Below are 18,407 nucleotides of genomic sequence, written 5' to 3'. Positions count from 1 at the left end.
ACATTGTCTCGTGGCTCATCTATGTCATCTTTAGTAAACTGTAGATGAGTAGCAGCGTTCTTTTTGGAGAGCAGTGCTTTCTCCTTCTAGCCCTGCCCTAAACACCAGAGAACCTCAGGGCCTTCAGAGTTACCTTGTCTTCCTTCGTGACCTCCCTGACTCACGTAGAGGGTAATGCCGATCTTCAAGTCATTTCGTTGAATAAAAACAAGGTGCTCACCTGTACTGGATCATCCCATTGATTAAAAGGCCTGACTCTAATTTCTGCTATAAATTTGCTGGTAATCCTACAGGTTTGCATACTTTTTCTCCTCACTCGTATGTATTCTCAGGAAATTTCATTTCTTTTACTGGTTTCAGTTTGTCTACTTTTAGATCTTGCACATATATTATTAAATATAAAAAAAATCATGAAGCCATGTCCATTTTAATCTGAGTCTTACTTACATATTTTTGTGCTTTGGAGTTTGGCGGAGAAGTGCTTTTACCGTTTGTTTTTTTTTTTTTTTTTACTTTGCTAGCTGATGGAAAACACCTGCTAAGATGAGTGTGACATGTCACTGAGAGCAGGTCTGAAACACCACTACCTTCACATTTATTGCTCTAAAGTTGGCAAACCAGCAAACGTTGGGCATTTCCACACTTTGACTTGTCAGCTATGGCTTAAAATACATCATTGGGAGCTGTTGTTGTGGGAGCTAAGTGTGTTTGGACTATCAAGAGACTTTGTTTTCCTACTCAGAAACTAACCATGACCTCAGTTAGCAGTTATGCAATGCAGAGTAGTGTGCGTCCATGTAATGACTTCAATAAACACCTTTAAATGTGTGGTGGAAGCAGGACAGACAGCAGTTCCGGAAGCCTCAGTGTATATCCCCGACTCCATTAATGAGAGGTGAGCCATTATTGAACAGTCATCAGCCTTTCCCTTCCCCAGTGGTCTACTGGTGTTGTTAACCTGCCAGCTAAGAAGCCCTGTTAACTGCCAATCATATTAAAAATGAAACCAATCACAACGTTGTTGTCCCTTCAGGCTGTGTGCTAGCCAACATTAATGCCTTAACCTGAGTCCTACATACAGAACAAATAGAGAAGGTGCCAAAACCCTCAGACCAGTCAGAAGATCGTACTCAGTCTAAAAAGATCAGTTTTGACTTTGGAAGTAACTTGTCTGCTGAATGGAAAGATTGTGTCACAAATATGCTTAATTCAGTGCCAGAACTGTTTTCACAGCATGAGTTAGATTTTGGACAGACAGAAAAAGTACACCACCAAATAAAGCTTAGTGAGGAAACGCCTCCAAGAACTACTCGACATTGGAGTGATACGAGAATCTGAATCTCCTTTTGCCGCCCCAATTGTAGTTGTCAGGAAAAAGGACGGGTTTTAATGAAAGCTGCTGTATTAGCAGTGTAACAACAAAGTGCAGTCAAACATTGAAACATTGCCCCCATAAAAAAATTTCTGAGGCTTGAATTCTGAAAGACATCCTTCCCGGTCTCTATAATTAGTTTTAAATAAACATAACTTAAATTATACTGCAAATTATCTCTATGCAGTTGTTCATCATTTACCACTCACCAAGTAGTTATGATGCAAGTCAAAACTGGAGTGGAAACTTTACTAGATTAAACTATAGGTAAGAACTTGTCTGCTGTGGGAACACACCAAAGAACAATTGTCTACCTTTGTGGTCGTACTGGCCAAGACTAATATTATCAACAATTAAGAACAATGTAGGTAGTGTATTTTTGTAATTTTTTGAAAAAAAAAAAAAGGTTTCTCTATCTTGCATTCATCCTTCCTGAGTGAATGTTTTTTATGGCAAGTTCTTGTTAAGGAAAACCAACATGTTTACTCTCCAAGGTTTTAAACATGTGCGCTGACATGTTACTATGTTTCCTGATGTACTAAAAAGTCTCTCTGAAGGTGAGCTACTTGCAGGTATGCAGAGATACTTCCTTGCAAGCTTGCTTAGCTGTGGGAATGTCATTTTGTGGAGTTTCCACCATGCCAAGGGGTCTTCCTCACTGTCTATGGCCGTGGATAGCAAGTAGCTGTTAAGCTCAGCTTCAACAGCTTGTGAGAGATGCATAAAAGAGGAGGTAGGGATTGGAGCTGCCTTGAAGAAACTGCCCAGGGACTTTTTTGCCTTCTTCAGGGGACGACTGGGTGGATCATCTGTCTGGGCCTCTGGTTCAGCGGAGCTTCTCTCCTGGAACAGAAAGCAGATTATAAGAAAAGTAAACATTTTGGACTAAATATGAATTGAAAGGTTTTATATATAAGCATGCATGAATACCTTCTGTGCCACTGCTTCCATTTCTGACATCACTCTGGTCTTGATGTCTGAGACTCGATCAGTGCTGGTGTAGCTGACTTTAAATCTGGGATCCATGAAGCACGCCATGTCCATAAGTTCCTGGGTAGCTGGATTTTCATATTTAGTAATCAGGTACTCGAGGATTTTCTTCTTAATTGATTTTGTCAAATTACTGTCTTCTTCCTTCTCTGCAAGCACCGACGTCTTCATCAGATGAAGGACTGGTTTTACATATGAAACACTAACGTAGCTCTCACCAGACAGGGCATCTGTAAAGTCTTGCAGGGGGTGTAATGCCTGGTTGACAGACTCCAGTACCTCAAGATCCTGCCAAGTAGGAATCAAGTGTCTTGATTTCTTGTCTGCTGAGATGACATCAGAAATGGCCCGCTGCTGCTCCAGGACTCTCTCAATCATCTTCTGCCTGGAACCCCACCTGGTTGGGCATTCTGTGATCAGTGTGTGCTCTGGGAGGTTGAGCTTCTGCTGTGCTTTTTTCAGAGCCATCTTTGCTTTCCAGCTGTGGCAAAAATGTCCAACTAACTTTTTGCAAAGTCCAATGGCTCGGGCAATGCGGGCATCATCTTTGATAGAATTTTCTGGAGAAATAAGAGGAAACAAAAAAACTGTCATGTTTAAAACCTTTTTTTAAAAAAAAAAAAACTAATTGAAATTTATAACTAAAGTTGTCTAAAAAGGTAACATTATCCTTATCAATATCAATTTGATAATAATGTATAGCACATTTTCATTGCTAAAAAGATCTGCCTTGAATAAAACTTACCGATTGCAAGGTGCAGCCTGTGTCCAAAACACTGAAGTCTGACCCAGTTGTTTAGCTCCGTGGCTCTCACAACATTGGCACCGTTGTCTGTGGTGATGCACACTTGTCGATCTTCTTTAAGATCCCAGCTGGCTAACACCTCACGTAATACATGGGCTATATTTTCACTAGTGTGGGAGTCTGGAAAATACACAGTCTCTAGACACCGTGTTTTCAGTTCAAAGTCTTCGGTGAGGAAGTGCACTGTGAAACTCATATATGGTTCCGTTGTACGACTTGACCATAGGTCTGTAGTGCTTGCGTAGTTTTCAGCTTGGCTCAGTTCAAACATGACGGTCTTGCGGCATGTTTCATACATTTGTGGAATGGCGACATGTGAAAAGTAGTTTCGTGAGGGGATGCGGTATCTCTGGTCCACTTTATGTATCAGACTGGTGAAGCCCTCTCTGCTAACTGTATTTATAGGCATCATGTCTTTAGCCAAAAAATGTGTAATGGCCTCTGTTATTTCTTTGTACCGCTTCGACGTTTTCTCATAAGGAATTCCACTTGAAAAACTCTGATACAGAGACGGCTGTTGGACTGCTGCGCTCTTTGTCTTAACATTAGCAACCTTTGTTTGGCTAGCCCTATCTTTCTGGAACTCTTCAAACAGTTCTCTGTGGTTGTATTGAAGATGATGGTGGAGATTAGTCGTGTTTCCTCTGGTGGTTGCCACGAGTGTTCGGCAAGTTTTGCAGAGTACCTGTGTTTGGAGAACGTCGTCTTTATCAAATCCAAAGTACCTCCAAATAAGTGAGGTACTATTTTTTTTTTTTTAGCCACGAGTTCAGTAGCATTCTCGTCACGCGTCTCGCTCTCAGCCATTACAACTCTGACTCGTTGCTGCAGCGTTGTTCGCGCCCGACCTGCGTAGGAGGCGGGCCTCTAATCCATTTGATTGGTTAATGCCGTGAAGGGCTCTATTCGACTGGTCAAATGTGTAAATGGATTTCTTTGATTGGTAAATTCTTTACAGCACGTGTGTAAACATTTTAAGGTACCCAATTATCGCAGTTTACGCCGTCTTTTGCGATGGGCCCATCGCGCAGGCTGATATCGCGATGACAATAAATTTTCGATTTATCGTGCAGCCCTAGTCTGGTAGTTTGTGCATCAATTAAAGGAGGCTAAACCTCTAAACCATAAAGATGCATACACACTTCCCAATCTAGAGGAAGCATTTTCAGCTCTGGCAGGGTCAAAATGGTTCTCAGTCTTGGATCTCAAGTTCGGATACTATCGGATTGAAATGTTGGAGTCAGACAAGCAGAAAATTGCCCTAATGTATCCCTTTGGGTTCTGGGAATTTAATAAGCATTTCAAAGGCTCATGGAGCGGTGTATGGGTCTGTTGAATCGTAAGGAGGTCCTCGTCTTTATTGATGATCTCATTATTTTCTTGTTATCCCTCGAAGAGCATGAGCAGTGTCTGAAGAGAGTCCTGTTGAAATTGAAAAAGTTTGGCTTGAAATTAGCACCCAGCTGAGATATTTAAATATCTCAGTTAAGTACCTCAGCCATATAGCATTAGAGTATGGAGTCGAAACAGATACAGAGAAAATCAAAGCCCTCACAACTTGGCCCATCTCCACCAACTTTAAGGAGCTAAGGATCTTTTTTGGGCTTTGCTGGGTATTAGCGGGGATTCATCCAGGACTACTCTAACATTTTAAGGCCATTAAATGAGGTAACCGCCGGTTACCTACCAATAAAAAAGGGGAAGAAAAGATCCACAAAGCAATAAAGGTCTGTATACTAAAAGAGCCATTTGCCAGAGATGGACTCACAAATGATCTGTTTGAACGTTTACCTCAGCCCCAGTGTTGGGTTTTGCAGGCCCCAAACTCCCATATATCCTCCGCACGGACGCTAGTACCATTGGCCTCAATGCAGCTCTTTACCAACTTCAGGATGGACAGTTGAGGGCCATAGCATTTGCTAGCAGAGAACTTGATCAGTGTGTGTGAGTGTGATGTCTGCCGGAAGTGTAGACGTGAGAGGGCAGCCCCTCTCATGAACATTCAGACAGGTAGTCCCCTTGAGTTACTCTTTATAGTTTATCTATGTATTGAGCCAGAGCAGTCTAACACAAAAGATGTATTAGTTATGATCGATGACTTCACTAAGTTCGCAATGGCTGTCCCTACACCCAATCAATGAGCATGCACTGTTGCAAAAGTCTTCTGGGAAAAGTTTATTGTTCATAACGTTGTCCCAGACAGACTTAAGCGATCAGGGCCCCGATTTTGAATTGAACACAATAAGCAAACTATGCAAGATTGATGGCATGAAAAAGATACGTACAACACTGTATCATCCCAGAGCCAATGCCGTTGAGAGGTTCTATAGGACGCTCCTCCAAATGCTTGGTACTTTGAGTGACAATGAAAAGTTGCATTGGAAAGAATATGTAAAACCTCTAGTACATTGGTTCTCAAACTTTTCACAATGAGTACCACCTCATAAAATATATGGCTCTTAAAGTACCACCTTTATGAACAACATTAAAGTACAATAGTATAGGCCTATTTAACACCATATACAGTTTACACTAGAGATGGACCGATCCGGTATTACGTATCGGTATCGGTCCGATACTGACCTAAATTACTGGATTGGATATCAGAGAGAAATAAAAAATGCAATCCGATCCATTAAATATCAAAAAAGCACCTCACAAAACTTGCGACATGGCATAACTCGGCTCATAACTGTAGCACGTCGGAGCAGTATGCATCACCTGATAGAGCGGCTGTGGCGTGCGAGACCTGTCGTGGTCTGGTTGAGCATTTGGAGCCTCGCTACCAAATTGGCATTTCATCTCTGAGAAAGTGATCGCAGAGAGAAGTAAAGCAAGTGTGTAAGTTCATCTCTGAATGTTTCTAAAGCATTCCCGCGTTAAGCTGAACAACCGATATATGGAGCGACTGCCTCTTCTCTCCCCTCCCTCTCCTGCTGCTACTTCAATCGTGAAACTGATCAATGATCAGCTGATCGGCTTTTCTGTCGCAAGTCTGTCTCTCTTGCTTGTTTTTGGCCCACTTCACGCCAGAAAGAGGAAACCAGCGGCTGAACAACAGCCGCACGTTTAAGCTTGATAAGCTGTTGTTAGAATTTATTTAATATTACTTTCTACACCAGGATCCTTTTCTACGTAGCTGACGGCTGGTAACTGTGCAGGGGCGGATCTAGCAAAATTTAGCCAGTGGGGCTAACAGGGAAAAGGGGGCACAAAGACATACTTTTCTTTCTTATTCTCATTTAAAATATCTAGCTTTTAATAAATAATTATCTGAATCTTACACCCAAAGTTTTAATCTTATGTAAAACGTATAGAAGTCCATTACTGTATATAGTAACTATTAAGTCTAATATACCCTAGTAAGCTTTACTACTTTTTCCTTTGGGAAGGTACCATCTGTGCAGTCTGCAATTCTGTTGAAGAAAGATGTTGAATCTATTTAATTATTCTTGAAAAAGAATTGATTTCTTTGCATTTTTTTTCACACTGCATCAAATTAAAGTTGATTACGTCGATTAAGCGTCATGAGGTGGAGGGTGGGGGGTGGTTCCTTTTTTTTGCTGGGAGTTTGCAACCCTATTAGTTAGGTTGCTTACTCTTTAAAATACCAGAATAGGGAGGATGGAGAAGGTTTAAGTTCATTAGATTGATCAGTATTGCTGAACTATGAAATATTTTCGGTGCAGTATAGTTTTTGCATACAGGTATAACAGAATAGCTTTAGTGTTTTGTTTTGTTTGTAATTTGAGTTTGAACTTATACAAAATGCAGCAAGATATTAAAAAAACAAAAAAAACAAAAAAAGTTTTATTGATTAAGAAACACTATATTGGATTCATATCGGTATCGGCCAATATCCAAATTTATGATATCGGTATCGGACATAAAAAAGTGGTATCGTGCCATCTCTAGTTTACACAAGACAATTTTACTTCTTTTATGAATGTAATTTTTTTAACTGTCATAAACGGGATGTGACAAGTAATAATAATAACAACTGCACTGCTTTAAAACATTCACAGCAGGTGGGATATCCGGTCTTTAAGTGATGACATATGAACCCTGCTTCCGCGTCCAAACTACTCTAATGATGTGATGCGTTAAGTTCAAAGCTATTATCCAGTTTTGCTTCTCTCCGTGAATGTTTTTTTGTAGAAAGTCAGGGCTTAGAGGTGGTGCCATTTCATGCTACTGTGGTCTCATCTTGAGTGAAATATTTTATCTTTCCATGGTTTATTTGCACTTTTTATGAGTTCACTGTAAGTAAAACATGTCTAACCTTTACTGAAGAAATAGTTTACAATGTTTTGTACTTTATTTTGCTGAAAAACATTTTTATTCAGAATGTTTTTTTAAATTGTAAACATTTAAACTATTGAGATTAACACTGAAGAAGCATTTAAAACCAATGTGAAGATTTTTACATCACTATTTTATTTTCTATTGTAAACAAGATTAATGTTACAAGCAGTACTTTTATGTGCTACCAAATATTGAAGTGTAATTATTTGAAAACTTGGTGTGTCCTATGTCACTGACAGGTCAGGTTTTTGTTTTTGTTTTTTTTGGGTTTTTTTCCCACACCCTTTCGACTTTCAAACCTTTGTTGAAGTCTCATTCATTTCACTGCTTCTGTACATAGCCAAACCTTCTGGTCCAAATCATTTGAGCTCCTTTAAAGGTTTTGATGAAGTAAATTAAGGTGAAGTTAAGTTTTTTTTTAAGTAACTATAGTATTACATAAGCAGCTTCTACCATTGACATTACCCTTCATCAGCCACTAGATTTTTACTCCCAGATGGCATGGATGTAATTAGTGTGCCAAGTATGTAAGTGTAAGTAGTGAACATAAGTTAGCAATAAAGACACTGCAAGAGATTTTTAGGGGACTTTTGCCTTTCATGATTTTTCCACTTTGAAATGGTTTACTTCCAGATTAGATTTCTTTTTTATACGTCAACAATTTTTGGATGCTGTTTTCCTTGTTGGGCTTTCCCTTCCCATCACCAGGCAAAACTTGCACCATTTGTGTTTTTTCTGTTGCCACGACAATGACTCAGATGGCTAGTAGGGAAGGGGGGCGTGAAGGGGTAAAGTGAATTCGTGGAATACTGTAGTGTTGCTGTGTGTCTGCATGGGTCTGTTTTGTGTAGTGTAGAAAGTGCTGCTAAGGTTCAAAATGTGTTACTTAAACATTGGATTAGTTGGTGATCCCATTTAAGGTTGGGAAATATGTGTGTTAGATTCTTTCAGTGGGCTAATCCAATGGGACTAGTAGCAAAAACCACCTGTTCTGCACTTCTTCCAATCCTTCATCCTGTATTTAGTTGTGACTCAAACCATTAACTTACAGATGACATCCACTGAACGTGACACAGTGAAAACAAACACAAATAGAGACTGCATCATTGCTTTTGCAGGGGGGGCAATTAAATGAACATAATATATACAAAAATCCAAAGAACTGGGGTTTATAATGAATCTTTTTTTTAAAAACACATAGATGTAAATAGTTGCTGTATGTGTGACAATGTTTTGTTTAGACTGGCCCCCTGGTTAATGAGGAGATGGTGTCCATACTGTACAAAGATTATCATCAGTATAGTAAGATTGCTCTCATTTTGTTTGACTACTGTTTTTCACTCTCCTGACTCCATGCTCTTCTCAGAATCACCGACTCCGGGACCACTGGATGAAAGCCTGAGTGACCTCACAGATGTGGCCCCGTCTCGCAAACGGCGCTTTCGTCACCTCAGGGCCCCAGAGGCTGCAGTAAAGCGACCAAACCCAGAGACATCTCAGAGAAAAAGGTATGAGTGTCTCTGCGCTGCCTCATTCACATCAAGATCGCTGCTGGTTATGCTGCTGTACTTCGTTTTGTATTCAGAGTAGCTCCTCCAACTTAACATCGCTGCCTTTATAGTTTCAAACACATCATCTAGGTCTGTTAAAATGTGTTCAGATGTGACAGGGGGGACAGCTCCACCTGAAATAACACATTCTATATCAATCAACTTGATTGTCATAATTCACACATCTCCCTCTATTGCTGAGGAACTAAAATCAAAACACAAAGAGCTTGATCTGTTTTTTAATTTCCCAGTCCTTTCTGCTGTGTCATATTTTCCTTTCCTTCACATCCATCATCCCTTCTCTTCAGGGGTGGATCCAGAAGGGTGGCATGGGGTGGTATGTGCCACCCTAAAATGATCTCTTTCCACACCAAGTGCACCCTAGTTTTGCATATGACAGTGTTGTTTATTAAAATAAGATAGCATTAACACTTTGAGCGTAGTTACAGTTAACAGTGAATATAAATTCTAAAACTGAATATATTGCATAGTGTCCACCCCCTGCACAATTAACAAGTGGTTCAGCCCATAGCGCAGAATGGCTTTTTGTTTTCAGTAGCATGTGATGCCTATGATTGTGCCAGAGCACATTTTGAACAACACCATGGGAATTTCAGATTTCACACAGGTGGTTGGATGTTACACTCTGGAAATGGAATGAAGGTGAGTGTTACTAACCCTCTGGGGTCCACGGACATGCCACACCTCCAGATCACATGACTGATATAAGCTGACATCAAGCTGCAGCCGCGCAGAGTCTCAGCCAGTGTTTAAAGTTCTGACTTCAAAGTATACACCGGTGTTTAAATTTTAATGACAGGCCACTAAATCCAGAGTTTTATGATTAGAAAGCATACATAAGCAATGCTTTTTTCTAAATACTATTGTCACGTTTTTTAAAAAGCATTTACTAATGACAGCGCAAAAACAGTAAAGAAAAAAAAATAGCCACCTCTTTCCTATTGGTGGAAAAATGTACCATGTCGACCAATTAAAAAAAAGTCAACACGTGGGATTTGGTTGTTTAGGAAGAGGGGCACGTTTTGGGAGTGACGGCGGAGAGACAGAGCGAGCGAGTGAGTAAGACAGAGAGAGAGAGATATCAATAGCGATTAGATTTGGGAGATTTGTGACGTTGAGCGTGGAGTGTGTAGTTAGTGTGTTGCGTTGTCTTGTGTAGTTAGTCTGTTGTGTAGTCGTTGTTTTGTTTTGTGTCAGTGAGGGCCCTAATGACTTATTGTGACACCTGATTGTTCTCTCAGTTCAGTTAGAGTAGTATTTTTAAATTGTTGTACAAAAGACAGCAGGTGTATTGGTTGCATTTTTAGATCAATATTTGGATATGTTTACAAAATGTGTGCATAAGGTTTCCAAAATGAACAATTTATATTTGCATTTCAAGTTATAAAAATAATTTACTAAACATGTCTGTGGTTTTTACAGTAAAAAAAAAACTACTACTAGGATTTTATTGTCTTTTGTGTGATTTCAGATGAGTTGTGATAATACAGTATGTCAATGAAAAAATAACTGTAAATTTAGACACGTGAAGTTGTGCTGAAAAGAATGATTCCAAGCTAGGCAAACAAATAAAATGAAGCAATTTAAAGGTGAAATACAAATGTAAAATCAAAAGGAGTCAAAAATAGCCAGTTATATTTTGGACCTCAGAGGGTTAACTCAACAAATCATGAAAAATTAGGTGTAAAAGTTTGTTCATGACAGTGCAAATTTCTGACGTTTTGTGGAACAATTTGATTTTTTTCTAACAAAAAACGGTGTGAAACTCAAGTTAGCTAGTTGAGCTACATATTTATTTATTTATTATACAGGCTATACAGTACATAAAATCAAAATTTGCACGTATTATGTAACTAAAATGTTTAATTATGTGGGCTACAGAAAATAATTAAGTTATAGACTATATTTATGGAAAAATGTGTATACTTACTGCATTTGAATCATTTTAACCATATGTAACCACCTGCATATGTGTTTAGAAAAATAAGGCTTTGATTTTGCCACCCCATTTGTTTTCCTTCTCACCCTAAGAAAATTTCTCTAGATCTGCCCCTGATCTTACCCCTTGGTAGTTACTTTAATAAAAAATATCAAACATTCACTGTAGGGAATCATCTTTATGCTGTGTTATTAAGCCCAGTGTGTAGAGACAACTAAAGGAGGCCCCTACTGCCTTGCTTTTAATTTTTAAGGCACTTTTTTGCACGGAAGCCACATCCTTCTTTTATATACAGTCTATGCAATGTGCAGATTTGGATAAATGTTTGTAACACAAATTTTGGATTAGGATTCAGATATGTGTGTTCACTTTTAAAAGAACGTGCTTTATTTTTACATAAGTGGATAATATTTTTTTTTCATAATCAACCCTTTTAATATCTTGGATATCAGTGAATGCCGTTATTGTCTGGTTTGAAGACAGTTTGGAGTGCGGCTGCTAGGATGGGGTGGGGGATTGTCAAAGGAGGTCTAGCATGTGAAGTGAGGAGCCAAAGAAACAATTGTGCAACTCTCTTCTATTCTCCTCGCTGTTGTTTCTATAGCCCCTCTTTTCAAGCTCAGTCAGACCATCACACTGCTCTGAAAGCCCCATTGCTGCACATCCAAAACCTCTCAATACCATTGCTCTTGTTCCCATTTCGTCCATTTGCCAGCTTCTTTTGGAGGTGTCTGTTTAGAAAATATTCTTAAAAGCATGTCTCAATCTGACATTGTTTCTGTAGCAGTCCCTACCAACAGAGTAAATATACTGTGTCCAGGTTTCTCAGAGTGCCAGTGACTGTAAAACACATGCAGATAAGTGTTGCCATCCATTTAAAGCTGCTGTCAGGATTTGGTACTGCTGCCCATTACCAGCTCTGCCTTCTCTAACAAGAAGCAGCAGTGAGCTAATGTACAGTTGTAGCTGCTGGATGTTTGATCACTGCAGTGGCTGCTAAAACTGCCCCCCTCTGAGCTGGCACACACAGCAGAAAAGAGGCCCTTCTCCTGGTGGTGGCTATTAACCACTGTTACCTCCACAGAGAAGATGGAGACCAGGATGAGGAAAAGTTAACATAGTAAGAGAGCCACATAAACAGAAGCATGGCTGGCAATGTAAAAAAGTGCTCAGCATTTTGGGAAATTCCTTTTTGTGTCACTTAACCTCACTGTGACTCCAGCAGCACCAAGCAGGTGTATAAAAGCAGTCAAGTTTGTATTTAACAAAATATTTATACTTGAACGATATATAGATTAGAGATCAGTGGCTTAACAAAGAACCCATTTATGTCAAATTGGTCAGGTACAAGGACTGAAAATGTGTGATAAAGCAGGCAATGCCAAAAGGAACAATTTTAAAGACCTACAGGAAGCTGGAGAACTGTTGCTCAAGAGCACTTGAGCACAAAAATACAAGAAAGTCTGACTCCTTGGATACAAACTGTGAAGAAGTGAGTTTTTCACAGTACTGCAGGCTAGCAGCTGTTCTGCTCTTTGCAGTAAATATGTATTCCTACAATAAACTAACCAATTCCCATATTCTCTTCTTTACTTCACTAATACACATATTTCTAACCCAAAACTCTTTGTTTGATGAAAGAAGGATTTCTCAGTTCCTCTGAAAATAAAGAGAGGTTTTCAGTTTACTACCCCATCTCCCTCTCCTGATCTTTGAACATGTGGTTGGGATATAATTGTTTGTGTACACAGAGGACTGTTTTCCCATGAAAGGAAACTAAAAGAAAGTTACAGTGAAATCCTTCCTCCCTTTTACACATGGACTGGTTCTGTAAACGATCAAATATCGCTCCAAGCCATCACAGATAATCACTACAAGCCATGGCACTGTGAGGGTCTCACAAGTGTTTTCATTTTGATTTATACTGGGATCAACACAGATTTAATACATTCTTTGTCGTTTGAAAACAGTCTAATTCATATATATATATTTTCTCGATATTTTAGGTTTAAAAAATATGGGGTGGCTGTAGCTCAGGTGGCAGAGCAGAGCAGGTCAGCCACTAATCAGAAGGTCGGTGGTTCGATCCCAGGCTGCCTCCTGGCTGCATGCCAAATATCCTTGGGCAAGATACTAACCCCATGTTCGCCTACTGGTGGTGGTCAGAGGGCCCGGTGGCGCCAGTGTCCGGCAGCCTCGCCTCTGTCAGTGCGCCCCAGGGCAGCTGTGGCTACAATGTAGCTTACTATCACCAGTGTGTGAATGGGTGGATGACTGAATGTAGTGTGAAGCGCTTTGGGGTCCTTAGGGACTAGAAAAGCGCTATACAAATGCAGGCCATTTACCATTTAAAGCGTCACAGTCTAATTAGCTAATTAATCCAAAACACCTGCATAGTGGGCTTTTAAATGGTCTCTTAGAAGAGGTTGGATGTTCCCAAAGTGCTCTATCAAAGCACATTAATAGAAAGTTACGTGGAAGGGAAAGGTGCACAAGCAGCAGGGATGACCACAGCCTTCAGAGGATTGTCAGGAAAAGGACATTCAAAAGTGTGTGGGACCTTCACAATGAGTGGACTGAGTTAGTACATTAAGAGCCACGGCACACAGACGGATCCTGAACATGGGCTTCAAATGTCGTATTCCTCTTGTCAAGCCGCACCTGAACAACAAACATCAGAAGCATCTTACCTTGGCTAAAGGAAAAAAAGAACTGGTCTGTTGCTGGTCTAAAGTCCTCTTTTCTGATGAGAGCAAATTTTGCATCTCATATGGAAACCAAGTTCCCAGAGTCTGGAGGAAGAGTGGAGAGGCATACAATCCAAGATGCTTGAAGTCCAGCGTAAAGTTTCCACAGTCTGTGTTGATTTGGGGAGCCATGTCATCTGCCGGTGACGGTCTACTATGCTTTATTAAGTCCAGAGTAAGCGCAGCCATCTACCAGGACATTTTGGAGCACTTCATGCTTCCTTCCGCAGACAAGCTTTATGGAAATCCTGACTTCATTTTCCAGCAGGACTTGGCACCTGCTCACACTGCCAAAAGTACCCAAAACCTGGTTCAATGACACTGGGACTACTGTGCTTGGTTGGCCAGCAAACTTGCCTGACCTGAACCTCAGAGAGAATTTATGAGGCATTGCCAACAAAAAGATGAGAGACATGAGGCCGAACAATGCAGAAGAGCTGAAGGCTGCTAATTAAGCAACCTAGTCTTCCAAAGGCTGATAGCATCCATGCCATGCTGCGTTGAGGCAGTAATTCATGCAAAAAGGGGTCCAAACCAAGTACTGCGTACATATGTATGATCATGCTTTTTAGAGGTCCAACAGTTCTCTATTTAAAATCCTTGTTTTATTCATTTCATAAAATGTTCTAATTTTCTGAGATTTTGAAATTGGGGTTTTCATAAGCTGTAAGCCATAATCATCAAAATAAAAAAATAAAGGAATGAGTCTATATCATATTTTAGTTTGAACTTTTAAGTTGAATTATTGAAATAAATGAACTTTTGCACGATATTCTAAATTTCTGAGTTTCACCTGTGTACGTACACACACACACACACACATAACTCTCAATGGTCATGAGAATTTGCATATTAATAATCAAGGAACTGACCTGCCAGCCCATTGTTCATTCAGTGGTGCTAGTTTCAGTCATTGTGCAAATATAAGATTGGGGAAACCTGCTTTCAGCTGAGGCTGAAGAAGTCACTTGGATGAACATTTCTCCCACTGAAAAAACTATCTCCTGATGAACAGAATCAACGTTTTGGGATATGCACCAGATAAGTTTGATATTGCTACATAGAGAAATAACATTATAAAACAGCTTTCAGTTTTTGATGTATCGGCTGCCTAATGTGCCTTATCTACAAAGCTGTAGTCTTCAGTGGAAATGCAGAACAAAGGTTTTGGACATTATCCTTGTAAATAAAGTTTCCAGGTGGGAATGCTGCTAAAGTACTTTATAAGGAGTTCATACGCCTATGGCTTTGCCAAAGTTAACCAGTTAGATATAACACGCTCATTAATGGCAGAGGTTGTATGCCCCCACCCTCCCGTCACTCCCACTTTCTTGCTAAGCTAATATATGTTTCTATTCATCAAGATGTAGCACAGAAATGTGGAGACTCTTAAAGCACTAGTGTGACCAGCTGGCCCACATTTGTGTTTTCCTTATCACTTTTTCTCCCTTGATCCCCTCTTGATTTCTTTTCTCTGTTACCCATTGAGCTTTCATGATCCCCTTTTGTCCTCTCTTATCTCCACACTTAAACATCACATGGTGTCACCATGGTTTCTAAAAGGCTGATCATTTAAATTTTGTGAGCCCTTTAAATCTTTTAATGTAGCATAGAACCACTGTTGGTAGTCACACGAAGAAAAGAAAAATTACAAAACCAGTATTTATTGATGAAACTATTTCATGTTTTGGGGTTTGTTTGTTTTTTCTCAGAACCTCACATGAAGATGACCTGCACCACCTGGGTTCAGGTGGCCTGTATATTCATATTCAAATAACCACAAAGAAAAAAATATACAAGAGACACAGAAAGCCGCAGAGTCAAAACCGGAAAGGCATAACAGTGAGAAGAAAGAATCATGACAGACGCAGAAGCAGGAAACTTCTTATGGACAGGGGCGTATCTAGAGAAATTTCTTAGGGTGGCATGGAAATCAAATGGGGTGGCAAATCAAAGCCCCCCCCCCCTTTTTTTTTTTAAACACATATGCAGGCCTGACAACAGGTGTATCACTCCTCCGGTTTTCCACCTCAAGACGGTGTTTTCATTGCAATCTGCTTTTGTGACATTCATTAGTACCCTCACTGACACAAAACAAAACAACGACCACACAACACACTAACTACACACTCCACGCTAAACCACAAATCTCTCACATCTCAAAACTCGCTTTCTCTCTCTCGCTCACTCCTAAAACTTGCCCCTCTTCCTAAACAAAGAAATCCCACCTGTTGCTATTTTTCTATTGGTCGACATAGTACATTTTTTTTCACCAATAGGAGAGAGGTGGCTTCTTTTCTTTCTTTACAGTTTTCGGGCTGTCCTTAGAAAATGCTTTCTCTAGCATTTCTTCCTGCACAAACTTGATGATAGTATTCAGAAAAAAAGCATTGCTTGTGTATGTGTGTGTGTGTGTATATATATATATATAATATAATATAAAAATTGTAAATCTGGGTTTAGTGGCTTGCCATTAAAATTTAAAACTGGTGTTCACTTTGGAGTCTGAACCTTCAAAACAAGCTGAAATAGAGATTCAGGGTGGCTGCAGCTTGTTGCTATGTCAGCTTAAATCAGTCATGTAATGTCAGGTGTGTCGTGTCCTTTGACCCCAGAGTGTTAATAACATTCACCTTCTTTCCATTTCCAAACAACCAACCACTTGTGTGGAATGTGAAATTCCCATGGTGTTGTTCAAAAGGTGCTCTGGCACAGTCATAGGCATCACTTGCTTCTAAAAAAAACCAAAACCCATTTGTTAATGGTGAGTGGGGGGGCACTATGTAATATATTCAGTTTTAGAATTTATATTCAGTGTTAACTGTAGCTACCCTCAAAGTGTTAATGCTATCTTATTATAATAAACAACAACCCCTGAGCAAGGTACCGTCCCTACACACTGCTCCCCGGGCGCCTGCTTAGTGGGCTGCCCACTGCTTCACTGAGTGAATGGGTCAAATGCAGAGAAAAACAAGTAATTTCCCCATGGGGATCAATAAAGTATCCATTATTATTATTATTATTATTATTATTATTATTATTATTATTGTCATGTGCAAAACTAGGGTAGCACTAGGGGTGGCAAGAGATCATTTTAGGGTGGCACATGCCACCCCATGCCACCCCTCTAGATCTGCCCCTGCTTATGGATTAACTAGTTTAAAGTATAAAATGTAAAAAATATTCATTGCTTGATGAAGCTAAGTTTTAGAGACCTTCAGTGTGACCTTCAACCAAGGCAGCTCACTGTCTGGGCATTATTTCCTTTTAGAGCTCAAATGTGACATGATATTTAAAACCCCTGTGTATCGTTCCCTATGTGCTTGTAGGTAGAACAACAACCGTATGAAACATAGTTTTAAAAAGCTCGATATTGATTTACTACAGCTTTAACCATGTCAGAGGTCAAATGTGACATTATTTGTCAATTTTTCACCAATAAATCATAACATTTAAAATATTGCATACAACAGCTATGATGTATATAGACCGAATGCACGCTTATGCCACAGGAAAAAAAGCCTGCTTTGGGGAGGTAACATCATCAGACTTAAAAACTGGTGGAGAACATGAGCCTCTATGTTGAAATGCACAAAAACAAATAGAAGTAGTGATGTGTTTGATGTAGAACACTTAAAGTAGGGGAATTGCTGGGCCACAGTTACACACACGCACACACACATTGCCCATGTGTTTCTTGTCTTGTGTCCTATAGAGCACATGACATATTTCCTGTTTCAACAGGCAAACGGTCCTGTAAACCAGTCTCATTAGCCCACTGACCTCTTTTCTGTGTGTGTGCGTGTGCGTGCATGCGCGTGTGTGTGTGTGTGTGTGTGTGTGTGGTTGACAGGAATGACTCCCCTGCAGGATCCAGTAAGCATCAGACTCCACGGCTCTCTGCAGATGCTGCAGCAAGTTCTGCAGTGGAAGACCTTTTTGAGGAATTCTGATGTTCCACGTCTGCACCTTATAGACGTAGACAAGACCACAGCAGTGAAATGCCAAGGCATCATATTTTTATTGTGATTGAATGCATCTAGTGCTGTATCTATATGGAAGGATAAAGCACTGCAAAAAAAGGCGTTCAATGGATGCTGATGAGAGAAATGCTTGGTGATTCTTTATAAAGCACTGTAGAGGTTGCTTTTTTTTTTAGTAAAGTACACTAATGACCAATGTTTGGAATAGTAAAAATAATAAACATGTTTTTATCAAAGTTTACATTAGCTCAGGACTTCTTTGAAATGTATTTTTTCTGATATACTTTGCAGGCTACACATCAACAACTAATTTTGATATTTGTGTAAATAAAAAGTGAAAGCAAATAGTTAATGGACTGATTCTTACATAATTTTCTACTCTTCTGGAGCACTTAAGCGAAGCATCTATAAAGCACTTTTAGTGCTTTCTGTCTAACATTCACACTCCGATGGATACATCAGGGTTAATATCTTGCCCCAGGATATTTGGCAAGCCACCAACCTTTTGATTAGCAGAACTGATCTAACTCCTAAGCCACCCGGGCTGTAGCTTAGGACTTGAACAGCCAGGGATCAAACCCACAACCTATTCATCAATACAATTACAATTACTTTTTTTTAATTTGTCACATACACAGTATAACATATAGTGAACATGCAGTGAAATGCTTGTGTCCTGAGCTGCAGACAGGCTG

At 39.8% G+C, this 18,407-nt stretch overlaps 2 protein-coding genes across 4 annotated transcripts in view; one reads left to right on the top strand and one right to left on the bottom strand.

The window, feature by feature from the left end:
• LOC113025194 (DNA repair protein XRCC4-like) overlaps nucleotides 1-18,073 on the top strand; it is a 31,069-nt gene extending 12,996 nt beyond the window's left edge. The window contains exons 7-8 of one of the 3 annotated variants that reach the window (XM_026172697.1): nucleotides 8,839-8,980; nucleotides 17,583-18,073. In XM_026172697.1, coding sequence (XP_026028482.1) covers nucleotides 8,839-8,980; nucleotides 17,583-17,682 — 242 coding nt within the window. In that variant the 3' untranslated portion in view covers nucleotides 17,683-18,073. The remainder of the gene's footprint in view (nucleotides 1-8,838; nucleotides 8,981-17,582) is intronic. The other 2 variants (XM_026172699.1, XM_026172698.1) reach the window with 2 other exon arrangements.
• LOC113025193 (zinc finger BED domain-containing protein 1-like) lies at nucleotides 1,767-4,238 on the bottom strand. Its single transcript, XM_026172695.1, has 3 exons — nucleotides 3,108-4,238; nucleotides 2,303-2,922; nucleotides 1,767-2,215 (listed from the first exon to the last, which is right to left on the bottom strand). Exons 1-3 carry the CDS (start codon nucleotides 3,577-3,579, stop codon nucleotides 1,820-1,822), a joined length of 1,488 nt encoding a protein of 495 aa, XP_026028480.1. The 5' UTR covers nucleotides 3,580-4,238; the 3' UTR covers nucleotides 1,767-1,819.
• Nucleotides 18,074-18,407: the final 334 nt, after the last annotated feature.

This window comes from Astatotilapia calliptera, chromosome 7 (assembly GCF_900246225.1).
Source record: "Astatotilapia calliptera chromosome 7, fAstCal1.2, whole genome shotgun sequence".
Classification (NCBI taxonomy): Eukaryota; Metazoa; Chordata; class Actinopteri; order Cichliformes; family Cichlidae; genus Astatotilapia; species Astatotilapia calliptera.
The sequence above is the reverse complement of the archived record's forward strand: the minus strand, read 5'-3'. Positions and strand labels throughout refer to the sequence as shown.